The sequence below is a fragment of the Mustela nivalis genome, assembly GCF_964662115.1.
Source record: "Mustela nivalis genome assembly, chromosome: 7".
NCBI classification, from domain to species: domain Eukaryota; kingdom Metazoa; phylum Chordata; class Mammalia; order Carnivora; family Mustelidae; genus Mustela; species Mustela nivalis.
In genome coordinates, this window is record NC_139026.1 from 10,551,160 (window position 1) to 10,577,443 (window position 26,284).

Genomic DNA, 26,284 nt, shown 5'->3' on the forward strand with positions numbered 1-26,284 from the left:
ATAACAGTACAGACATCCACACTGTAATATTCCTCCCCTGGTCCTCCCTGATAGATGAAGAGAGGTTCCCAGAGAGGTTAAGAGACTGTCCAAGGTCAAAAATGCTTCAAGGCCAGGTCTGCTGCACCCAAATCCCATGTTATTTCCACTCCATCAAAGAAGGAGCTCAAAATAGGCCTGTGGCATTTCAGCTAATTTCCTCTAAGCCTTTCCCAAGTAACCAACCGCAGGCACACAAAGCTGCTCCCCTAAGAGCACCCATTCAGCAGCTGCTAAGTCTGTGTGCCCGGTGGACCCAAACCATGTAATGGGGCTCACACCGAGCCAGCTCTTCCCAGGCAGCCTTGTTGGGTCTGCCAAAGGGACCTGAGGAGAAGGGCAGGTCAGTGAGGGGGGAAGGGGGCGCAGAACAGGAGTTAGAGCGAAGGACACTGGAGACCAAACTGGATGTAAAAGTGGGGAGAAGAAATGAGAGGCAAGCCACATTTATTGAGTGCCTACTGTGTGCCAGACACATTACCCAACTCATATTATAATCATTCAGCCATTGCTATCAAGCATCGGCTATGTCTCAAACCTGGCACGAGGTCCCCAAGATGTCATGATGAACAGGACATAAGGGTTCACAAGTCAGTGAGAGAAATGATGCCTGCACAGTGAAGTGTTGGAAATGGGATGGTAGAGGTCTGAGCACGGTGGTGGTGGTGGCAGCGGTGAAAAGCAGGGAGTAACTAGGAACCATTCCAGAAAGGAGGAGAAAGCAGTACCAATGCTTTTGTTTTATGTATGGTAGACCTGAGGCTCTAGGAAGCTAACTTATTTGCAGTCATGCATTTAAGCTGCAGAGGTTAACCTGTGGCCTCAGGCCTGTTCTGTCTCCAGAAGTCTGCTCTGTCCATACTGACAACCCAAAGCTGTTACATTCCCCCCAACCCCTTTTCTCCTCTCAATGATGATCTGGCCAGAAGATTAATCAATGCTGCTAAAGCTGTAGCTACCATCAGTGGCTAAGGTGTTACCAGCTTCTGTGGGCAAACTGAAGTTCCTGAGCCTCTGCTACTGATTCCCTTTGAGCAAAAGATTCAGGGGTTGGTCTGTAATGGGATGGGCGGATAAGGAGGACTCTATCTCTAGTCTGAATGGACTTTGTGGACAGGTCAGAGGCTATCAAGGTGACAAGCATAGGAGAAAGCAAGCTGCTCAGTCCTGTGTGGCTTTAGCCAAGCATCTCTCCACTACCCCCCCCACCCCCGCCAAAAGGCCTAACCCATCTAAGAGGCCTTCCTGCTTGTCCTTCACTTCCTCCCTACAGACCAGAGCCAAGAAAATCACCCACCCGAACCACGGGCTGAACCTGCTAAGTTCCCTGCTCAGTGGATCAGCACATTAGCCCCTCTCCCACCCCAATTCCCATCCCCGTCCTCAGAGGATAAGAAACAAAACTGGAGAAATCCTCAGTCTGCAAATGTCTTGCTCTATCCTAAAGGTACCTTAGCAGAAGTTGTTGAAATTGTCCGTCTGTTCTCCAGACAACAGCACCGTCTCCCATATGCCAGGGGCACAGCAATTGCCCCTCGTAAGAGGCCTGCCCTTCTGAGAAAGAAACGGAGCATGAGAAAAGGAAGTTTTCTGCAGGATGGAGAAACAGGTTGGGTTTCTACACCGGTTATACTTGCAGACCAACTCTTGGCTAAGGGAAGGAAGACAGACAACACCAAAAAAAGTCTGTTTTTAATTCAATCATCTATCACATACTCTTTGATAATCACCAAATCACTGAGAAATTGTGATCTTGAGACAAAAATGGAGGGAAAGAGAAGAAAATATGGAATAACTGAGTTTTGTGATTAAAACATCTGTAACCCCCAAAGAACCCACCAGACTCGCACACCTCTCTGTAGGCTCCTCCCCCCCAAAATGAAAAACTGCACCTATCATGCCTCATGTTCTCCCACTCACTTAACTATGAAACTGATCAGAGAAAATTGTAATCAATAGCAGTATGAATCTGATGGGCTTCTTTCTCCAGGAGTCACATTAAGGAAAAGTTGCACATGCAGAAAGAAGTAGCGCTGTAATTAACCCAGGATACCATTCTGCTGAGGAAGAGGGGAGGGTTGTGATGTGTCTCAGGGTTCACAGCAGGGAGATTTATATCTCCTCCAATCCAGTTTATGAATGACACGGAAAGTTAGAGGGATTCACATCTCTCCCACTTCCCCTGCAAACATGTTCATCCCTGCAATGGAAATTATTGCCCAAGCCCTAGCCACCAGTCACCCTTTCGCACCCCTTTTTTCCATGAATAATCTTTCCAAAATGTCTGCTAGTAGGAGCAGATTCAGAATTTCACGGAGAACTAGAGAGACACACACAAGGCACTGTACACCCACTGTGAGCCGGAAGAGACAAAGAGAGGAGAGAGGAACCACCAAAAGGAGACGCGGCCAACATGCCAATAAAATAAAACGAAACAAATCCCCCAAAACAGCAAAGTGAAAACACATATAGACGGTGTTTGTAGTTACCCATCCAGGCTATATTTTCACTGCTTCCAGGCAGAGAAACGGCGAGTTGAAGTTTTGTGCCCATCTGACTGTGATGGGAGGGTTGTATTTGAAGCTCTGGGCACGTAGAGATGGAATGAGAAGGAGGCTGAGCTGGAAGAAACACCAAGGGGGGAGGGCAGGGGAGAGAGAGTGAGAGAGAGAGAGAGCGCGAGCTATCTCTAGCTACGCCTTCCTCTGAGCTCCGGGAGCCCAGGAGAGCGCTCATTTTAGGACTGGGGAGAAGGGTGAAAAGAGGAAAGGCAGCCCCCCTCTCTGCCCTGGCCTTGCCACCCCCGAAGGGAGGCAGGACTCCAGCCCCGCGCCCCCCTCCTGGCGGGCCGCCCAGCGAGCCGGGGAGCGCGCGGAGCAGGCGGCGCAGGGAGCTGTCCAGTTCAGCACCACCCGGTAATGCAGTAGGTGGGAGCGCCTCCGCCGGGGGCCGAGCCGGCAGCGAGTGGGGGGGCAGGCGGGCGGCCCATCCTGCAGCAAGACGCCGGCTCCCTTGTTTCCAGGGGCTTTGCAGATAGGGGGAGGGAAACCCGCCTCGATTCTCCGGGAGAAACCCCTTCCCTCCCCCACTTCGCCAACACTACCCCCGCCACCAACAACAATAACCGCCGCCGCTGCTCGTCCTGCCGCCGCCGCCGCCGCCGCCGCCGTGCCTGCCCGCCCTGCTGCCGCCGCCGCCGCCGCCGCCGCCGCCGCCGCCGCCGCCGCCGCTGCCGCTGCCGGGGCAAAACCATGGAAGGCGAGACCCCCGCACCTGTTCAGCTGAGATCAAGGGCTTACAGAATACTGGGAAGTCTGGTCTGAAACGAAAGCGCCCGAGACCCCCCCCCCAAGGAAGAGAACTGGCGAAGCAAAGGATTTTCATGGCGCAGGCCGCAGAGCCGAGCACGAAGACCGAAGGTTGCCTCCCGGCTTTTACAATCTCTAACTGTCTAGGTCCCGACCATGAGAGATTGTGTTGAGAATGCGGCTGTTCCCTGGTTCACTGTGGAAGCCATCTCCAAATTAGCTATCACATATGGAAACTGGAGACCAGAATTTTAGGAAAAGAGATTAAGGCATCTCACTTGGGGGGGTGGGGGGTGTCTTTTTATTTTTTTCTTTTTAAAAAAAAAAATACTGCAACTGGAACAGTTTCTGATCTCAAAAGGCAAGCCTCTCTTCCCGTGTGATCTTTATAATTTACACTCTTTTCCGTGAGCTTTCTTACCTCCCTGTTTTTATATCTCTCCATAGTCTCTATTCACACATATATCCATTATATTAGTAGTGGAATTATTTTTATTTATTTTATTTATTTTTTTTTTTTGCTTTAGTACTTGTACCCTCACACACACTCTCCCGAGAACCAGAAGTCGGTTGGGTGTTTATATAATGAAGAATTATGGGGCTGTTTGATCGAGGTGTTCAAATGCTTTTAACCACCGTTGGTGCTTTCGCTGCCTTCAGTCTGATGACCATAGCTGTGGGAACCGACTATTGGCTCTACTCCAGAGGGGTTTGCAAGACCAAAAGTGTCAGTGAGAATGAAACCAGCAAAAAGAACGAGGAAGTTATGACCCATTCTGGATTATGGAGAACCTGCTGCCTAGAAGGTATTTGATTTCCCATCTCCTCCCCCTCTCCACCTCACCCCTCCCCTTCTCACTCCCCCTCCCCACCCTCCTCCAAATAAGTCCCCTTTACATTCCACCATTTTCTTACTTCACTCTTTCCACCGCAGATCAAGGTTGGCTGGGTTAGTTTCAGAGGAAAGAAAATTAATAAGCAAAAACCATACTCAACTCTCAAACCTCAACCATCCCCTTCCCTTCAGCCTCTTCATTGGAATCATCTGTGATATGATGAAAACAATCAGAGATTGTCTTTAAAAGTCGAATGAGCTCTGCCTGCTTTGGAATCATTAGGATTTGCCATTTGGTGTAGCATTGCCATTTACAAGGGGGGGAAATAATTGCTTCTCTCAACACACTGCTCCTCTTTTCGTAATGAAGAATTCGAAAATGCTCTTCCTTTGCCCCTCCTCCACCCCTTACTCCCCAAAAGTCCCAGACACATCATCATCTGCAAATCTCCTTTTAAAAAAAAAAAAAGGAATCTGTTGTTTCTAAGAATCCGTATTTGGTAAATCCTAATTATTCCAGGATCTCAAGCTGAGTTCAAGAGCATTTCGTAATGTCTATGAGCCACACATATCTTTTGGGGTGACTGACTGCGTGTGTGTATGTGTGTGTTTTAACGTTTACAAAGTCTAAAAATACATACGTCTCTCGCAGGAAACAAGCCCAAGTTCTAATAAACAGCAATTCACTTGAGGGTTCGGCTGAGAACCAATTCACTTGCATGCAGAGTGACATGTCTGTTATCCAGAAGGGACAGCAGCATTGCAGCCAGCTTGAGCATCAGACATTGTGCAGGGAGGCCAGGAGCGAGGCGAGGGCTTGGGGAGCCTGAAAGGGGAAAGGGGCGGGCAGTGGACTGGGGGTATCAGCTGTTTGCCTTGATTTTGCAGGGTCACTGAGACGTGTGTGTCTGTGCATGTGCTGTGGGCCAAGGGGTCCCCGCGGTGTAAAGCCTGGGAGCTCAGTGTACAGATGAAGGCATGTGTTTCTGAGATACATTAACAAGCACAGAAAAAAGAAAAGAAAAGAAAAAAAAACTCCTGCAGGTCATACAACCTGCATTTAGCAACAGACTTGAATATGAGGGACTGCATTCGAACGGCTATGTATATATATATATATCCATATCTGTATGTACAAGCTACAGCTACCCATAGAAGGACGTGAACAGAGAGCTACATGTTTGTGTGGAGAGAAAGGCTTATGTGCTTTGCTTCTGACATGAACCAGTGCCGGAGGCTGTTTGAGGCAGCGCTGGGAAGCGGGGACTGCAGGATTGTTTGTTAAGCTCAACATGGGATAGCGATGCAGACACTCGAAGCCAGGAGATGGGGGAGAAGAGAGGGAAACGGATGGGAGAGGGAGAAACTGATGTGGCCCCAGGGTCTAACCCAAACTGTGCAAAAGCCGCTCTTTGGGAAATGGTTGTGTCTGGGAAAGAGCACCGTTTCGTGCCCCCCTCCCCACATTCCTGGTGCAAACGGTTGAGTGATGGCTGAACATGTTTTGAATAGCTAAGTGACTTCATTGAGCGATGGTCTGTTTGACGCATACTGCATTTTGTGCCCTTTCTCAATCCAAACCGCTGCCTTGAACATAGTCTGCAGAGGAGCTCTATGCTGAGTGCTCTGTGCTCTTCCCCAGCCAGAGAATCAATATCAGGAAATTAATAGGGACTGTTTTAAACACACCCGTTCTTAAAAAATGAAAAGCCTTTCAAGTAGCTTGTCATTAGCAGTGGAAAGGCTTCCATTTAATTAAACATTTATGGCAGACTTCTCTTCCCAAAGAGAAGAAAAGCAAAGTGAATGAGAGTTGCTTTAGGGAAATGATCGTAGTAGCAATTTGCCTTCCTTGGATTTTAGTTAGAGGGATGGAGATAGGCAGCCAAGAAATTAGAGGAAAGACGGGACATTATTTTAGGAGAAATATACTCAGAAATTGGTGAGTTAGCATAAATATACTTTGTTATCAGGGATTTTCTTACAAATTCTTCAGACTGTGTTCTCTGAAACAGTTTATAATTCCCAGAAGGGAAGAGGACTAGAGGTGACTTTGGATCACTTGTGTATTAAAAAGCTGAAGTATTTTCTTTTAAATTCCATCTGTTTGGTACCTACGTCCCCAAATTTGCTGCCCATCCCCTTCAACTTTCTCTCCACGCTGCACTTCCTGTCACCCTCCACCCCTATCTCTCCCCACCCTGAACTATCCCTAAAAGGGTTAGCATTACAACACTTTCCCAAGGGTTGTGTGATGCTCAGCAGGAACTGTGGGTTTGGCCCCTCTCCCAGGTGTGGGGCTTCCAGGCAGTGAGGGCAGGGCTGGGCCAAGCTCCCTTCAGGACTCTATTCCCTTTCCACTTGCAGCCAAGGCCCAGGCAGGAAGGGTGGGTGCTTGGAGACCCCCATTCAATGTGGCCTTCAATTTCCAAAGCATCTGTCTCTATGGCGCTCTGTAGGTTGGGACCGCCTTCGGAAGTTGGGCTTTGGCCCCTTAGGAAGTGGTTTAAAGATTTTAAGCCACTTATTTTCACAGACTGCACTGATTTCCGAAGACTGTTAAGAGCATTTATTTCTGAAGATTGGCATAGACGGTTCTCTTGGGGTGTTCCTCTCCTTCCTTTCTGGAGCATTCAAAATAGGGTCAGCCCTTACGGAGATCATGTTGTCAGCGTTTCACCCGTTCCCCAATCTATGTTTTTTGTGTGAGAACTTTCGAAAAAGATTCCCCCGTCACCTCTTTATTGTGTTTCCTGCCCGTACCCCCCAAAAAAGTTGTGAACAGACCTCAAATCGCCCCCAAGAGGCTACTGATAACTCCAGATGGAAAACAACCCTGTCTGCTTCTGATCTCTTCTGCTTTCTGGCTTTCACTCGGGCTTTTTGTCACCTGAGATGCGTTTTCTTCCCTTCACTTCTTGGTGAAAATAAAAATCAGGAAATAGTTCCCTGCCTCTGTCGCTCCTTCTGAAGTGAATCCGTCTGCTGAAGAATGAGGAGGGTCGGGACCACCTGCTTGTGGTTGACACCCAGCAGGAGAGGAGAGGAACCAAGAAGCAACAACCTTTATTATGTTTCCCTCTGCATAGTGAACAGCAGCGTCTCTGTGTGTGAGCTTGAGCTCTCTAGCGGACTGGGAGTCCTTAGTGGGACTGACGGTGTGGGACGGGCTGCGAGGCTGCGAGAAGATACAGGTAGGTGGAGCCCGATGGGAGAAGTCCTTGAACTTTTCAGGAAAGCTGTGCTAAGTGCCTCCGAACGGAGAGATGAGTTAGCCCTTTCAGGGAACCGTTCAATAAAATCCACAACAGGACCCGAAAACATCATTTCAGCGCGAGGCATCTCTGGGCCTTGCTGCTCAGGATATTAACCTCTGTTGTCACCTAAAGGAATCATCGTCTCCAGAGACAGCAAGAAATTCACTCTGTGTTTGTTCTCTCCTTCGCCTCCCTGCCCTCTGCCCTGGCTCCGCGTCTCCCCCAGAGGATTTCCAGCCCTGCAGAGGAGGAGCCAACGGCAGTACAACGTGGTCTATAGCAGAAACCGCCCTCCCTCTCTCGCCCCTTTCCTTGCCGTGAGGCAGCGCAGAAATCTTCCTCTCTGTCTCCACTGTTCCATTGTCTCTGTTCCATTCCTCTTTCATCCACGGCTTCTCCCGTCTTGGCTTCCGGGTGCTGCTTGCTCACCGTTGCTACCTCCCCACTCCCTTCGAGCAAGAAGTGTCTCCATCTTCTTGAACTGTCTTTGCCAAGTTGAGAGTTGCATACCCTTTGCTTGGCCTGCGGGGTGGCGAGTGCTCCACGCTGGGTCCGGCCCTGGCTCTCTGGTTCTCCAGAAGGAAAACATCCATCTTTTATTTTAGGGATGACAACGGTTTCCCAGATTATGTTGTCTTTTAAGTGTGGGGGTGCTGAGTATGGAAGTTCCTAATGGGCCATCGCTTGATGCAAATATCACCCGAGAATCCCCAAGATAATCTGATTCTTTGTAGGCACTGTGCACACAATACGTGCATAAAAATATTTATCAAGGGATGGATTTTGAAATTCTTCAAATTATTTAGGTGAATTCATACGCCATAAGGACATGTGACAAGCGAGTGATCAAGAGAGGGACAAGGGGGTGAGGAAGTCAGGATGGTTGGTTTGTTCCTCCTGGTGCTTCTCTTTTAAAAGAATAATAACACGTCACAAGATTCATTAATTCAGTTCAGAAGGAGTCCGTCATTAGGGTTGTGCAGCTCCTAATTGGCTAGTGGAAAATTATCAGCAGACTCTCTGCAAGCAAGGAAAAAATAACCGATCGATTTTCTCCCCTTTTCTGCTTTGAAAGTACACCAAAGTCCAGTTGGATTGTAATAGTCACCAGAATAGACACTTTGGGTAGAGAGCAGCCATTACGGACCATCCCCATTTCGGTACTCCAGAACCTTCTATTCTCTAGCAAACCTCCCCCACGAAGCACCCAGGTCTTGGGTTCTGACCAGCGCTTTTCCAAAGAGCCAAGCCCCACATTCCTAAGCATCCTCCCCTGGGAAGGCAAACTTGAACTCTTTACTGAGGAACAAACTCTGTGAGTCCTTGCCCACTCACACTGCCCTTCCCGCCGCCACCCCTCACCCACAGCCGCCCTTTACCGCTGAGCAGAACTAGGCACACAGAAGTGACATCACATATGAAGGCCACATAGGCACAGCCATTCAGAACTTGAATCCAAGCCTCTCGCTTCCACCCTGCGAGCCTTCAGGGGGGCTCTACACACATACCCTGGCCTACTATGGCCCTGTGCTCATAGACACTGTTAGCCCTGGATTTTATTCTGTGTCCCATTAAGTGTCCCCCATCGAGGACCCAGCCTGAGCTTGCCAGGAAATCTGGGTTCTGACGTGCCTGACTCTCCAAATGCCACTCACTCCAGCTGCCGTGCGCCTTGAGGAGTGACCGTTTTGCCGTAAACCCCCTCATTCCTGCGAGGCCGAGGGAATGTGACACTGAACTTCAGGCCAGACCCACCAAGCGCCTCTTTGGGTTTTGCCCTTTCCTTTTCGGAAGTGTCCTCAATGTCAACTTTCCATTGGTTTTATGTTTGCAAACATTTTTCAGGAAACAGCAAATTTTGGTCCCCTGGAAGTCATGGAAGTCTTCAGAGGAAGCTTCATGGCCTGTGGGGTGGTTGAAAGAATTTCGCAGCCACACGGGCCTGGGTTCATTCCAAGCACTGCAGCCTGGGAGATCCGGACAGGCTCTTTCTCCTCTCCAAGCCTGTTTCCTTCTCCAAAATAGCGTTCTCACGGGGTGGTTTCTCTGACGGACTTGCCTGCGGTTGCAATCAAGCACCCCAACCTGCACCCCTCCTACAGTCCTCCTGACTCTGTCTTCTTACCACCTTCTAGCACGGTACCTGGTCTCCTCGTGATATTTGGTGTCTTTCTCCACCCCCGGACTGTGCGCTCCAGGAGGGCAGGGACTGCGATCTGTTTTTGCATGTTGCTGTAACCATGGCAACTGGGACGTTGCAAGCCACCAACACGCCTTTGTCCGGGCAGGAAACGTAGGACAGGTGGGGATTCAGAAATGGCGGTCCCTTCACACCATCCCAGGGCTGTTCTTTCAGGGATACACAGCGATCGGTGGTGGCAAAAGCATCTTTTTTTTTTTTGGACATTCCAGAAAATAGTGAACTTGACACAGAGGAGAGCTGGTAGGGGAGGCGTGTTGGGCTGGGGGTGAGGGGGGGGTGGTTAGGGCAGGGAAGAGAAAGAGAGAGAGCAAGAGAGAGAGGGAGGGTGGCGCTCAACACACAAAGGATAAGAATAAGGAAAGATAACAAAAAGGAAAGTGAAGAAAAAAATAAATGCCTGAGAAGGAAGTGCTGGGGGGATCGAGCATCCTCTAAATAGATCCTGGCCACGCTTTCCTGCCTCCATATCCCTCACGGTGGCTGGCACGGGGTTGCTCGGGGACAGCTTCCCCTGAGTGTTCGCTTTCAGGTTGGGGGGTGGGGGGAGGAGAAGATCCCGGACAAATAATGCAAAAGATTTTTAACCTGTTCAAAATTCGATGGTTCCGTCTAGCCTCAAATAGAAGTATTTTGGCCTTCCCGCCGCCTGTATTCAAATGATACATGCATTTTCAGTTTCTTGGTCAGTTTACAGGTACGGATCGGGCCATTCCTTTGCTCATTTATTTGTTAAATCTTGGATGAAGTTCTGCAAAATGCCAGGTGGAAGTCAGGATGGGAAGTGGCTCCTTTCGGGGTCACTGCCCTCAGTCCTTACAGCCCACTGGGAGAGGTAGGCCCTAATTCAAAGAATAGACCCACACACATACATGTAAATTACAGCCATGATAAGGGCTCTCAAGGAGGTCACATGGGACTGCGAGTTCATAATATCAAGATTATATCTAATCAGAGAAGACTTCCCGGAGGAGGGGACATGAGAATGAATATTTGAAGGAGTAGGAGTTAATTGGGTAAAGAGAGGAAGAAAGACCATTCCGGGTCAGAGGGCAATGAGTGCAGAGATCAGTGAGGAAGAGGAAGACAAGGCCTGAGTGAAGGCTGGTGGCTGGAGAACAGAGCTGGGGGGTGGGGTATAGAGTGGGGGACAGTGCTGGAGAGTGTGGGGATGGGGGTGCAGAAGTAGTTAAGTCCCAAAGGTGTGTTAGTCTTGTTAAAAGGTTTTGCTCTTTGACTTCTGGCGTCTTGCTTATAAGCTGTGTGACCCTGGATTAGTTAATCTCATCTCTGTGCCTCCTTTGTGCCATCCGTTTAGTGGAGACGACAGTGACCACCCTTTGGGTCGTTATGAGGATTCAAGCCCCGCTCCCTGCTCTTCTTGTCATGCTCCTCCTACTTCCATCCCAATCTAATCATGCTGGTCTCTCTGGCCTCCCAACTTCCCCTGACAGTACAGAGAAGGGAGGGAATAGGTCGACTCAACTCCAATCAAACAAAATTCAAAATCAGCTCAGTGGAAGGGTTGACGGCAGATGCCAGCCCTGAGCTAACATGGGAAGGCAGTGGGGAGCAGGCCCCCACCGGCCCGAGAACCGTCCATGCCAGTCCCCACCGGGGATCCTGACAAGCAGGCATCTCAGTCCATATCAGACATTTGAGGTAGCCTGTTGCCACCTCCACTCCCCCTCCCACAAATTCAGAGAGATTCCTGGCATCTCTCCTAATCGGTTAGGATCATCAAGGATGCGAGCTGGAATTTGAATGAGGCTCAATTATATCCAGCAGACTTTTTGAAAATAGGAATGAGAGAGGAGGGATGCTCATCCCCGATGCAAAGGAATGCATGTCAACCATTGTGAGATCATCGGTGAGCTGTGTGGGTCTCACGATATCCTGGTCCTCTCTCCCGGGTACGAGAGGCCTTCTTCTCCCACTTCCGTTCTCCCCTTGGTTCCAAGGCACGATCAGTCATAAAGTGAACTATCCACTGAAACAGCTTTTGGTGGAGGGGAGAACAAATTTAATGGACACATCAATTGTAAAACATGCTCAAGGTTCAGAAACCTTGGAACCTAAAATATGTGCCTTAGAAGGAAAGGAAGATGGTAAGCTATCTTGCTGGCAGAGGGAAATGCAGGCAGGGTGCTAAGAGAGCCCGAGGGATTTCGCCAGCACACAGCTGGTGCCTGTCCCGTGACTCAGGGAGCAGCAGAGGACAGAAGAATGTGGTCCCACCAGCACCTTTCTTGACAAGGTATATAGGGTGGTAGTGGATCTCTGTCCAACAGCCATTCCCTGAGCACTAGCAGGTACTGTGCAAGGGTCTAGGATGGAGTCAAAGGCTCTGTCCCTGCCTTCGGGCAAGAGGGACTTCTCATCGAGCACAGGAGACACACCAGTGAGAAGACAACAACAGCACAGCACGAAACATGAGCGCAGGGGATTCTGGGAGCACAGAGACTGGATGCCACAGGAGACCAGGTCCTGAAGGATGCATAGGGGTGAGCAAGGTAGGGAGAGGAAGAGCACCTCAGACTGAAGGAAGGGCCGAAACAGATGCCCAAGCCGCCATGCGAGGGTCCCGCGCTGCTGGAAGAGAGAAGGCAGGGAGGAGTGAGCGTGGGAGGCCGTGCGGATGCGCTCCCAAAGGAACAGAACGGCTCACAAGGCAGTATGTGTTTCAGCATGGGAGAAACAGAGGCCCAGTAAGGCGCAAGCGAGGGCAGCCAGTGGCTTTGCCCATCAGCGAGCTCATTGAATGTGAAGGCTGTCCCCGAGGGCATCAGGGCTTGGCCGGAGCTGGTGAGCTTTACTGGGAAGGGGTGAGGCACGACGTGCAGGTTGTTGCGGTGAGCAGGTGACTTCCGCAGAGCTGGTTATAGTAAACAGAGGGAAGATAGAAGATTATAAGGGATGCACAAAACAGGTGCATTGAGGTCCTCCCTTCTCTTCTGACGTCCCACTATAACGCCCCCCCCCCGCCACCTGCCACGGTTGCAAAGATGCAGGAAATCTCTGCTCAGATGTCACCTTCTCGAGGAGACTTCCTGACCACCCTCTTCTAAAGAAGCCCCTAGTTCTGTCACCCTCTTTCCTTTCCCTCTTCAACCTTTAACATTGACTTTTCCCTTCCTAGCATTTACTTGTCTGTGATCTGTGCCCCTCTCTAAGACTGTATGCTCCATGAAGGTGGGTGCCATGTCTGCCGTAGCCCAGAGAGAGAGAGAGAGAGCTAAGGAGCCCCACGATGGATGAATGACTAAAGAAACTGCTCCAGCCCTCAAGGAGCTCCCATCGAGGGAGGGGACAGACAGGCTCCGACAAAAACTCCCAGCATCCTCCTGACCAGTCTTTTCTCCTAGGCTTGGCTGGAACCACACAGTGAAAGACTCGAGAATAGGCAGGTGTTCCCACTTGCATCCTGCACCCCTGGAGGCTCTCTGGGGCGGGGCGAGGGGTGCCTCCTGGCCACAGCTTTGGCATAAAGCCTCAGGAAGCTGATAAGCCCTCCAGCGCCAGCTCCCTCCGGGGAAGCAGTCACCTTTTCTTGCGATCTAAATCCTTGTTCATTATCACCTGGCCCAGAGGCACTGACTTAGCAGCGCTGGGTCTGCTCTCAGGAGCCAAGAGTCTTTATTCTCTCTTCCCCGAACTTCCTTGACCTTGGGTAGTCTTCCAGCTGCTAACAAGAATGCTGAGGATTAAGTGTGCGATCCCAGGTGCATGGTTGCTGCGGTGTTGTTGGGCGGGGAATCAGCACCTTGCTTTGCTACACCAGCGACAGGCCATTTAAGACCCCCAGCGCCAGCTTCTCTCTGGCCTGGCTATGGGGCAACATTCACTAGTGACTGCTAGTGAGACAGGCTGCTGCTGACCCTGAGACCTTTATTCTAGTCTTGCCCTTTTGCTCCCCTCTCTTGCTTTCTCTGCACAAAGGATCATGCATTCTTTTCTGTCACTTCCCTCCCCGCACCTCTGATCCTTCATCCTCCTTGAATTGATCCTAAGGTTGGAAACCCTTCTCCCCAGTTTTCCTCTGATATCTTTTGCAAAGAAGGCAACCTCGGCATCACTTCGAAACTCACAGTAACTCTAATAGTAACAGCTAATCACTCACTGAGTTCTTCCTTGGTGCTAAGCACTATCTAGATGCTTTCCAGAGGTTAGCTCTTATTTAACCTTTATGATTCTGAAGGTATGTGCAGCGATGCCCATTATCTCCATCTTAAGAGGCTCAGAGAAGTAACTCAGCCAAGGTCACACAGCAGAGCTGGTAGGGCTGGGATTCCAGCCCAAGCCTGTCCATCCCTAAAACTTGTGCACAAACTTCTGTTACGCTAAGTGTATTTACAATTTTCCCCTTGCCCCCAGATATAGAGATAAATTTCTAGGAGAAATTGAAGGCAAGACCGAGCAGAAATTGTCACATGCACTCCGCACATGATGAAGTCTTCAAAGCTGTGACGCTTCAGTCGGATAGGCTCCTTACCCAGGGCAGAGTGGGGACAAGGGGAGGGGCTGTGAGTGGTTCCTTATTGCTTTGAAAACAGAAGAATGCCTCAAAATGCACAGACATCCTTTTCTCTGTAATCTACAGATATATATATATATATAATCTTCTCCCCAACCCTCTGCCCAGAGGGCCTGTTCCCAACCACATTCTGCTAGTCTCCAGGATTCGGCTAACTTGTCACCTCCCCAGCACCTCAGCTGCCCCCACGTAGGTGACATCCCATCTCTCTTTCCTTCCACAGCGTCCACACATGCCTCTAACACATCGTCCACCTTCCCTTTGCTCGTTTCCGGCTCTGTCTCCACTTCTAGACTAAAATTTCCCTTAGCCACTTCATCAACAAAATTCACTTGGTTCCTACGTGTCAAGTACCGCTTAGGCTCCGGTTTAAAAAGGGCGAGAGGATGTCGCCCCGCCCTCCAGGAGCTTTTGCTTTAGTGAGGGATGTAGGGACAGGAGCAAGCACACTCAGGGTGGGGACCCTGCTCCAGGAAGAGGCATGAGAGAGCACGGAGTGTTCAAGGGACCACACAAGGTTCTGGTATTGCCCAGAGGGGTGGGAGGAGAAGGTATTAGTACCAAGGGACAAAACTGGACAGAGCCCACATCGTGGAGGGACAGCTACGCTGTGCAGAGACTAGAGAGGAGATTGTCAAGAAGAGAACGACTCTGTCAAACTGGTACCTTGGAGGATGGTTCGAGAAGTAGGGCTGGGAGGAGGAGGACAGAGAAGGGATTCCAGGAAGGAGAGGACTGTGCAGTCTGGCAAGTGATGAAGCAGCCGACCCAGGGCAGAGGCCTGACCCCAGAGGATCCACAGGACCTGGGGACTATTGTTGAATAAGATGTGACCGTGAGTGACCTTGTCCGAGATGGGGCAAAGAAGAGAAACTTGCAGGGAGAAGTTGGGACCTTTCGTCTTGGATAGAGGAATTCCATACCTGTGTCCGCCCAGGCCTCGCCCAGGGCCAGGCATGTAGTAAGAGCTCGGTGAGTGTTGTGTTGAAGGAATGAATGAAGAAAAAGGCATAGAACGTAGCTTTGCATCCCAAGATCAGGATACATATTAATGTCAGATTTTCTCCAGCACAATCATAATCAAAGGATATTCTAGGCAGACCTGGGTTCAAATCTCGACCCTGTCTCTTACCAGCTAGGTGACCTTGGGCAAGGAATGTCACCTCACTGACTTGATTTCCTCAAGGGTAAATGGGGAAAGTTGTATCTCACTCCTGAGCTGGCTATGACATTTTTGGTAAGATGTTCCACGTCAAGTGTTTAGCAACAGGCTAGCTCAAAGTGCACACTGATTGAATCCCACGGGCGCGCTTATCCAACCGAGGGCTTGTTACGGATCACACCTCTTGACCTAGCCAGGGGCTGCAAACGGTGACCTGTGCGTGAGTTGGGTGTAGCCCTCAAATCTTCCACAAATGAAGAACTTGCCCACAAAAATCCCTATTTTCAGCTTCTCTTGAGAAAAACAATCTAGTTTTTGTAAGCGCGGGCCCCCTTTTCCAATCTGGCCACAATTGGCAGCGGCGCAGCAGGCAGCAGCTGTCCCTCCAGGTGTGGCAGGGGCCCTGCGGTTCCCCCCAAAGTCCCCTCTGCTCCCAAGCATCTTCCCTGGCTGCCCGCCTCAAATGCCCAGTTCATCTGATGCCAATGGCAGTTTGTAGACAGAGTCTTTGTCTTCTGATGGCCCCCAGAGCTGGAAATGTAAGTTAACCAAGAGCAGCCCAGGCAGGGCAGAGCCACTAACGGAATGAGGGAAGCTGTGCCTCTGGAAACAAACGCACGGGGAGCCAATGTCCCCTGGCAGCAGCTGCTGACGAGATTGATTAGGGGGAGAGGGAAGCCAGCCTCACCGGCCCCCTTTCGCAAAGCATCTCTACAGTAACTTGCTGCTTGTAAACAGAGGCTCTCACCCATTTTATGCCACCCCCATAGCTTCTCGCTCAGAGGTTGACATTTTCTGACCTTGACCCCAGTTCGGGGAAGCGCACCCTGTCGTGCAGACCACGTGGTGAGCTTTATTCAATAACTAAACGGCAGGCAGGCTCCGGGGAGACAGCCCACACTGTCGCCCCAGCTGAGGAGAGAGGGCGGGGGTGTTGATGGAGCGCGGGGGCCCGGGGGAGTCTCTGCTTTCCGTGGTTGCCTCAGGAAGCTTCAGAGAGAAGAGGGAAATTTCCGGAGTCTTTGGCAGGGGGGAGGGGGCGGCAGTTTGCTGGGAGGTGGGAGGTGCCCAGCCATTGCTCTGGACGGATAGGATATGAACGTGAAGCCGTGCAGTTGGATCCAGGGGATGCTCACATCTGATCCCGGCTGACACATGTCGGATGCTTGGTATGCCAGGTTCTGTGCTGATTCGTGGGGTTCAGAAACCTGGGGAAGGAGTTCTGCCCTGCTCCCTGCTGCTGACATCACCCGTCCTCTTCCCAGCCTCTCCTCCCTACTTCGTTGCCTTCTTCATACTTCCCACTCCTGAATTTGTGTACGGTGTATATTATTTCTCTCCCAATCAGAACAGAAACCCTGGGGGACCAGGGTCCTTTGTCTGTCCTATTTACTACCATAGCCCCAGGACTAAGATCAGTGTCTGGCACATAGTAGGTACTCAGTAAACGTTTGTTGGATGACAAAATACATGGCCCTACTCTGAAAGAGATAGAGGCCTTGCAGAAGAGACAGAGCCGTATGAGAAGCATTGCCAGGGAGCTCCCACACGGATAAAGTTGTGGGTATGGGCAGGACGAGACAGCAGATCTATTTGGGGAGGTCAGGAAAGGGATTCTTAGGAAATGCCCTCTGCAATGGGTTTTGAAGCATGAATAGGAGTTTGCCAAGTAGATCTGAAGAGAATGGTGTGCAAAGAAGGACATGGCACTACCTGAGGATGCCCCATGTGGGTGGGGCCAAGGAGAGAGCAGGGGGCCTGTTCGAGAGCAGCATTTTCAAACACTGATGGAAACACTAAGCCCCTGGGAGTCTTACTGACCAGCTGGTGGTGATTCAGAGGGGGTCGATGCAGGGGCTGAGATGCTGTTTCTAGCTCCCAGGTGAGGGTGATGTCACAGGTCTGCAGGCCATGCTTTGAGAAACAAGGTTTTGGAGCATGGCCAAAGGACACGGATCTAAATCCTGACTGTGCCACCAGCCAACGGGGCCTGTTTTTGCTCACCTCTGGAATGAAGATAGTGGCTTTCCTCACAAGCACTGAATAAGTTCAGAACACCTGAGTTGGGTAAAGCCATTAGTTCAGTCCCTGGCCCCTCCCATCAGCATGTTTCCGCTAATGTGATTATTTAGGGTTAAAGGTGGTGCCCACAGGTGTGACAGGAATGGATGGTTTTCCCTGAGAGCTGATGGTGTTGGAGGATCTCCTGTGTGTTGGGCCGTGTCCTAAGGACCACATGCATGTCACCTTGCTTAGGCCACAGAGTACTCTGTGACGTGCGGGTCATGATTTTTTATCTTCCCAGTAGGAAACAAAGGGAGCGTATTCACCTCCTATGACTGCTATAGCAAATCACCCCAAGCTTAATAACTTAAAATAATACCAACTTATCACCCTTAGAGTTCAGGAGCTCAGGAGTCTGGAACTGGCCTCTCTGGTCTGAAATCAAGGTGTCAACAGGGCTGTGTTCCTTCTGGAGGCTCTAGGGGTAAATCTGTTTCCTGGCCTTTTCCAGTTTCTAGAGATGGCCCTCGTTCTATTGGGGCAGAAGGGCTTCCTCCATCTTCAAAGTTGGCAAGTGCCAGGCACAGTCCTTCTCATGTTGCACCCCTCTGACTCTTGACTCTTCTGCCCCCTTCCTCCACATTTAAGGACCCTCGTGATTACATCGGGCCTGCCTGGATAATCCAGGATAATCTCCCTCTCTTAAGATCAGCCGATTAGCAACCTTAATTCCCCCTTGCCATGCAGTGGAACATATTTGTGGGTTACAGGAATTGAGATGTGGGCACCTTCAGCAGGCCATCACTCTGCCCAAAACAGGAGGTGAGTGTTTAAAGATCCCCTAATGTCACAACCTCAGAATGGTACTCCTGGAGGGTACTTTAGAGCTTGTATCAGGAAGGATTAGACTTGACAAGTAACAGAAACATAAAATGAACAGAGGCTTAAATAAGACAAAAGTTTATCCTCTCTTAAGTAAACCAATCTGGAGACATGTAGTACAAGCTTGGTGTACAGGTGGTTAGCAATGCAAGCGCCTACCAGCTCCCTGCTCCACCATCCCTCTGGTGTGGCCTTCAACCTCACAGTCTATAATGGCTGCCAGAGCTCCAGCCACTGTCCTCACATTCCAGGCATCAAGGTGGAGAATGGCACAAAGAGACACAGGCAGAGGGCACCAGTCACATGGTTCTTAAGGGAGTTTCCTAAAAGATATCACATAACATTTTTGCTTTGGTCATTGGCCACAAGTGTCACCTGACCATACGTTCCTTCTAAGGAAGTCTAGAAAAGAGCATCTTTATTCCAGATTGAGGGAAAATATCTACCAGTACAGCCAGGGAGCTCATCTAGTCCAGATCTTGTGGCCAAAGAACTTGAGGCCCAGAGAGGGAGGGGACCCCACCAATGCCATCAAGCCAGCCAACAACACTCCAGGACCTGTACACCCCGCTCCTTCCCGGCATTTAGTGCAGAGCCTCCAGCACCCAGCAGGGCACTCAGGACATAGTAGGAGCTCAGTAATAGTTGTGGGACTAAAGGACTTTTGCCATCCTGCAACACCAAACAATGCCCCTCTCTCTGGGCAGGGCTGCCTGTGCTCCTGGATCTCTATCCCGTTGCTCCCACCGACACCTCTGTGCACCCTTGAGTGAGCTCCAGGCTTCTCTACCTGTCCCATGAAGTCACATGGAAGGGCAGCAGAATCTGGCCAAAGGGAGCCTTCAGAGAGCACTGAGACCCAGAGGGATGGGGACATCTGCTTGGAGACTGGGCTTTATGTCTGGGGGGTGGGGGTGGCCAAAAACCGTCTGGCATTCTGCAGTGGCAGTGTTCACGCCAACACGGTGAAGTGGGGGATAGAGACTGATCAAAGCCCGAAGCCAGGCAGCCACCCATCTTCCCACGGGCTGCAAAAGCCAAAGGTTAAGCGTCTGCTGCCCCTGCAAGTTCAGATGTGCGCAAAGACCTTATACTTTCTCAGGCTTTTCTGTTTTTCAAGCCTCTGTCTCCTCAAGCAGGTAATAAGGTTTTTGAGACAGGGGGCTGTCAGATCTGCCTGTGTGCCCCATTGCCTGGTGGGGTGCCTGGCACATGAACACTTGGTCCATAAACATGGGACTGGACGATCAGTCAGAATGAAATAGCCGTGCCAGCATCGGGCACATAGTAGGCTCTCGGCAAACTGTTCTAAGGAAAGAAGGGATAAAAGGAGAAAGGAGGGAAAGATGAAAAGATAGATGAAGGAAGGGAGGGATCAACTGGCTTGAGTCTTGGCTCGCTGTGGAAACAGCGGCTTGGAGAACAGGCTGCTCTCTTGGCCTCCGCCCTGCAAGAGCAGAATTCCTTCCCCCAGGACTGAGTTCACAGGAGAACAGAAGAACCTGGCCCGGAAGATATGTTTCAAAGGGCCTCCCCTCCAGCTTGAGAACACTGTGCCTTTCGGGCTTCCCAGGGGGCCTCGGTGGCCACGGCGCCTGGCACCAGGGTTCCACGGACCTGGCCAGAGGCAGAATAGGTGGGGTGACTGATGCACGCGAGGGAAAGAGAGGTGAAGGGGGAGAGGACGCCTCCCCACCCCCAGCTCCATGTCTAAGACAGTGGCTTAAAAAGGGAGAGCCCAGGAGAGCAGGAGGCGGGACCAAGGAAAAAACAGGAAGCAGAAACTCAGCAAAATGAGGTTGGTGCTGCGGGGAGAGCCTGCAGAGGATGGGCAGAGGCCGCTGGGAGGGAGGGAAGACAGCCGGGCATGGGGGCCAGCCCCTCTCAGAGCAGATGGAGCAACAGAGCCACAGGGTCCGTGACAGTTGGACGGAGAGAAGAGAAGCAGCAGCAGAACTCCGAGAGGGGTCTCACCCCAGGCAGGGACAGACACCCCTTTCCAGCCCCAAAAACACTGCAGGAGGAGAATTCACCCAGACCCAGAGAGTGCAGAGAACCACCAGGCAGGTGACGAATGTTCGTGGACTGAGGGATGAAGCCACAAAGCCTGTGGCCAGGATTTGGGCTAAAATTACAGGCCAGGTGAGAGGACCACACACCAGAGCAGCCTGGCACCATAGATTTTCCCTAGAACCCAACCACATCCTGCCCTAGTTTCTTCCCTGATTGATTAAGCAGCACGATCCAACAGAAAGAGCTCTTTCTTTAGGGCCTCAGACGGGTGTGGGTTTGAACCCCGACCAGCTCCACAACCCCGGGGAGGGGGGTTATTCTCTGCCATCTCTCATCTGCCACAGAACCTAGGAATTGTGATGCGTACCACACAGTGCGTTATAAAATTTAAACTAATCTCTATAAAGCACTTGTACACAGAATAGGGGTTCAAACAATCATCGATGTTGCGAATCGAGATTTCCCAGCCTTCCGTCATTTGGGCACCTCCTTCTTTACCTTTGCTGTATCCAGGTACCACCTATACTGTTATTAATTGAACAGTTCTCTTTAACTGGCCCTGTGTTAGCCTCATCCTAAGCAATAATAGGCAAGGAATCAGTGGCTTGATGCACAAGTGAAAATTCTAACACACGTTAAAAATTCTCCACTTAGATTGGTTGAAATGTTCATCCCTCTACCAACTAAATTCATCCCAGATACCACAACAGCCCAACATTCACTTGGCAAAAGCACCATTCTGACTTATAAACCATCCACCAGGTTGGAATAAGATGGAGAGACTGGCGTCCCTTCATCGTCATTACTCACTGACTTTCTTTAGTGGCAGGGAGTCACTGGCGTGGAAAGCAAAGAGAAAGTCAGAGGCCAATCCACAGAAATTGCTTGGACTCCAAGAGCCTTTCTGTGGCATAGGGAACACTCAGCTCTTTGTTAAAATTTGACCCATGCTTACATCTCTGGAAGGACAATGGTGTGGACGATAGCGCAAAGAGAGGTCATGAACCTATCTCCCTTGCTGACAGATGGGCTTGAGCTGGAGGACTTGCCCTCTGTTTTCCCATAGGGTCTTCAAGAACCTGAAGAGGGTCAGGAGATGCCCCCTCGCAAGACCACCTAAGTGAGAGGAATTCACTCTTTCCTCTGCATCTGCTAGAAGTAAAGGGATATCCTTCTCTACTCTAGAGTCTATTCTAGAGTCTCTCAAACATCGAGGGATTTGCCCCTAGTGTGAAGAAGTGCTGTGAGATCTCTCAGTACCGATTATCCTTGGGAGTGAGACCAGCCTTGTAGGAATAGTAATGACCATCTAGCATGACAGTAATGGCAGAAAGGACTTGGATGGTCTGGGACAAGTTCACAGTAATGTGGGTTAGGACTCCAGGTGTTGGGTCAGAGCAGAGGAACACAGGTACATCCTTTTCTACCTTGGGTCCTGACACAACCACTTGGTTTCCAGGCTCTTCTGTAGAGCATGCTCTTGAAATTGTAGCTCAGAACGTCACCCCAAACATGTTTTTCCTAGAGATCCAGCACTGTCTTGTTACAGCCTAGACCGCTGAGAAGAGACAGTTATTTCTTAAGCAGTTGAACAAATCAACACATTATTAAAGGTATAAACTAATTGCGGGGTATTAACGTGGGGGCCTAGAAATAAATCACTCTATGTGGCCATGAACGGAGAGGCTCGGGAAAGAAAGAAAGGATGCCTCAAAGAAAGAATTGAGAGCAGTGTGCTTTCCCTTTGGAGGGGCCTGAGCTGTCATGAACTAGTTGGCTCTAAGAGCCCCCTTTGGGATGACAGGCGTGGGGGAAGTAAGTGTTCTCGCAATGAAGCTGATGGGATTTTAATAGCCAGACAGATGGCCTGAGAAAAAAGGGAAGATTTTTTTTCAAATGAGGGAAAACACTTCCATAGCTTTCCTTCAATTAAAACAAAGTGAGAGCCCTCCGTGTCGGGAAGATTTATCACCATTATTAGTATTGTCAGTTTGGAGGTCTTTTTTTTAATAATTGCATGATTAAGCATCAATAATAAAGTAGGGTAGTATTTTACAACAAATTAGAGGGTGTAGATGTCCACTGACTTTCAGTGCAATTATTATCACTTTGGCCTCATTTGATTTCACAATAACGATCCCAAATAATTGTGTTGTTGCTCTTCTTATTTATACAATCAAACATTTATTGCTTATCAGATTTTTTAGTGGGCATCCTCCTAGCAACTGCAGGTTCCACACAAGCCACCGGTGAGCAGCCAGCATCTTGTACCACAAAGCCTAGTAAGAGGAGGAAATGCAAAAAAAAAAAAAAAAAAAAAAAAAAGGAGGCATTCAAAAAGAAAGAGAGGGAAGGAAGAGAAGAAAAAAATCTGCTGAGCAACCCCCCTGGGTGCTGAGGGCTTTCATTGTATCCTCAGAACCACATGTAGCATCTGTCTTAGGGTCTCGTGTAGCACGGAGGAGACTAAGGAGATAAGAGAATAAGTAATTCATCCAAAGTGGCACAGCTAACAGGTGCAGAGGTGGGAGCCAGTTTCAGGGCTCCCTCTTCACCCTCTTCACTCCAGCAAGGTGCTTCCCACCCTGTAACTCCTTCTCCTGGCATTACCATGCTGTGAGAACCATCCCTGTCCATGGAGATGGGCTATCCAGAGGTTAAAGGCAGCAAATCCACAGGGGAATTCTACCTCCAGGTCTGCCTATGTTACACTTCCTTAATTCAATGAACTGATTCTCCTAATGGCTGAACATTGTAAAGATAACCTAATGGTAGAGGGATTGCTTACCCCCCAGACCATGCAGCCCAGGCATCCTTTATCTGTGCCCAAAATGGACACCATAGCGGAGGAGGAAGTGATGGTCCATAGGAAATATACATGTACCAAGTACGTGTCTACCATGGGCTGGGTACTTTGGGAGCTACCACTGTATAGACTTTCTTTCATTCAATCTCTACCATGTTTCCTGCATGGCAGTAATTCCCATTGCACAGATGAGAGAACTGAGACCAAAAGAAAAATGACCTTTTCAGGTTAGTTGCTGGTGGTGTTGGAATTTAAATCCTAGATACCCAATGGATTCTAAACATTAGTAATCAATTTTACTTCAGCATCAGGGTCATGAATTTCCATAAAGGACAAAAGGAAGGAGTGGGAGAGATTAAGGATGTGGTCTGAAAGAGACTAAGAATAATGGTGGCTGCCCAAGGGACTATGGGTTTAGGTCCTCTCCTGCCTGAAAGCTGACACTCAAGTCCAATTCAGCAAGCACTCACTGGTTGTCAACAATGTGCCCATCTTGTCCCTAAAGCACCAGGTGCCATCCAAAGGTTTGGATTTACTGCCTTCTTCCATTTTAGAAGCTTTTGATGCTGAATAAAAAGATGTACTCTTTTCCCCACAAAAAGATAAAATAATTGAGTTGCTCTTCACTGCGCTGTTTCCAAATAAGAAAGTTCTGGTCTCTGTACTAGGGCGTTTGGAAGCATTCTCTATGTGCTAGGTTGCTGCATTAGTTCGCTTTAGGCTTTGAGCTACAAACCAACTGCAAGTGAGAGTGGAGGTCTGAAGAAAAAGAAAAAGGGAAAAGTCACTGAAATGCAACCCAAAAGAGAAAGAAGAAGATGACAGGTAGACAGACGATGGATAGTTTGATAGATAAATAGATGGATAGATAGATTGATCGATCAATTGATAAGATAGGCAGATCTTGAGTTTCTAACTTATGAGGAAAGCAGATAAAAATTTTTAAATAAAACATAAGACATTATATTTCTATTTTTCATTCCTATTCTTTATTAAAAAAATAAATTTATGGGGTGCTGAGTGACTCAGTCGGTTGAGCAATCAATTCTTGGTTTTGTCTCAGGTTGTAATCTCAGGGTCATAAGATGAGCTCTGCATTGGACTCCATGCTCAACAAGGAGTCTGAGTAGGGTCCTCTCCCTCTGCCCCTGCCCCAGCCTCTGCTCTCTCTTTCTCTCCCTCTCAAATAAATAAATAAAATTAATCCTAAAATTTTCAAAAAATAAAAAATAAATGTATAAAAAGGTTGACAGGAAAAAAGAATAAAAGAGTGAAGGACAGATTCAGAGTTGTTAGATGTGGTGTGCTGGTAAAAATAAAGATACTGGTGAAGAAGGTGATGGTGGTGGTAGTGGCAATGATGATGATAATGGTGGTGGTGGTAATGATAGTAGTGATGGTGGTAGGAGTAGTGGTAATAGTGGTGATGATGTAGGTGGTTATGGTAGTACTGATGGTAGTGATGATGGTTGTAGTGGTGGTGGTGGTGATGGTTGTAGTGGTGGTGGTGGTGGTGATGGTAGTGGTGAGAGTAGTGGTGATGGTGGTGGTGGTAGTGATGGCGTGATGGTGGTGGTGGTGATGGTGGCATCCTTTATCTGTGCCAAAAATGGACACCATAGTGGTGTCCATCACCATCACCATGGTGGTGATGGTAGTGGTGGTGTTGGTGTGATGGTGTTGATGGTGGTGGTGGTGGTGGTGATGATGCTATTGATGATGGTGATGATGGAGGTAGTGGTGATGGGGGTGGTAATGGTGGTGATCATGGTGGTGATCGTGGTGGTGGTGACGGTGGTGGTGGTAGCGTGATTGTAGTAGTGGTGATGGTGGTAGTGATGATGGTGGTGTAATGGTGGTGATAGTGGTGGTGATTGTGGTGGTGGTGATGGTGGTGGTGGTGGTAGCAGTGATGGTAGTAGTGGTGATGGAGGTAGTGGTGATGGTGGTGGTAATGGTGGTGATCGTAGTGGTGGTGATGGTGGTGGTGGCAGTGGTGATGGTGGCAGTGGTGGTGATGGTGATGAGAGGTAGTAATGAAGGTGGTAATGATTGAGATGGTAATGACATTAATGACTACAGGGATTGTCATCATAAGAACATTTGGAACAGTCTTCATAGCATCCAAAGCCTTTTAACTCATTTTACTTCATTTTAGAAGAGAAATTCTGTTCATACCAATATGCTGGATTTATCAAAACAACGACTATCTCTAATTCTAGTTCCACCTCGAGTGTCACCCAGCTCAGCCAAGTTCAGAGAAAAGCAAGGAGAGCAACAGGCTCTTCCTGAATCAAACACAAAACAGTTACAGAAGGGAGGATGAGGCTCTGAAAGCCCTCTTGTGCCCTCCCTCAACCACCTGCCCCCAGCCAAAGGTCATTCACCCAAATCAGTCCCCAAAATTGATAGTATGTGATGTCCTTGTCACCTGAGAGCTGCTTAGGAGCTTTTATGAAATGCAAAAATGATGGTGGTCTGGTTCCTAGTAGCTAAATAAAAATAATCTGTGATAATTAAAACATATTTACTTTTTAATTAGGTAGCAACCGAGAATGAGGAGTCCATGGAGAGCGATCTCCTATAACCTCTTAAGGAGTCCCATTGACATGGTGAGGGGAGCGTTTGGTGGCTTGTGCCTTTGCTCTTTTCCACATTTTCCTGTAAAGACCTTCAGCCCTGAGCTGTCCACAACACCACCAGAACCGTTCGCACATCATATTTTTTTATAAAGAAAATTCAAAATGCTGATGGATATGCTGCCAACAAAATGATTTATTCAAAAAAAAGCTAATAACAGAACATCAGATTAAGGCACGGGCAGCTGTGCGGTTTCCTCTGGTCATGCCAGGTGCCAAAACAATTGTCTGCCCTGGGTTGTGCTGAAAACTTTGGGAATGTTGGCTGTGTCAAAGGGCTGGATATTCCAGCAATAACACGAACCACGTGTCTTTGGGAAGAGGCGGGTGTGATGACATTGATGACCTGAGTAAAGTTTGAGGAGTGGGAGAATCAGGTCAAACCCCTGTAAACGTACCTGGGGAAAGAAAAGATTGTCGCCAAAGGTAGAGCTGTGTCTTCAGCCCTGAAAGAAGGGACTGGTGTCACCTGTAAAAAGGGAAGGTAAACGTCTGGCTCTGGTCCACCGGGGCGGGGGAGGGGAACAGGTGTGAATGACTAGCATGGAGGTGGAAATTGGGTCAGATCTGTAGTGTGGGGAGGCGTAGGGGGAATGTTATCGCAT

The 26,284-nt window shown here is 49.3% G+C and overlaps 1 protein-coding gene across 1 annotated transcript in view; it reads left to right on the forward strand.

Moving 5' to 3' along the window:
- The first annotated feature begins 3,848 nt into the window (after positions 1 to 3,848).
- Positions 3,849 to 26,284, forward strand: part of CACNG2 (calcium voltage-gated channel auxiliary subunit gamma 2) — a 111,984-nt gene continuing 89,548 nt past the window's right edge. Inside the window, exon 1 of the mRNA XM_082740251.1 lies at positions 3,849 to 4,153. Within this exon, the coding sequence (XP_082596377.1) occupies positions 3,943 to 4,153 (211 nt within the window). The 5' untranslated portion in view covers positions 3,849 to 3,942. The remainder of the gene's footprint in view (positions 4,154 to 26,284) is intronic.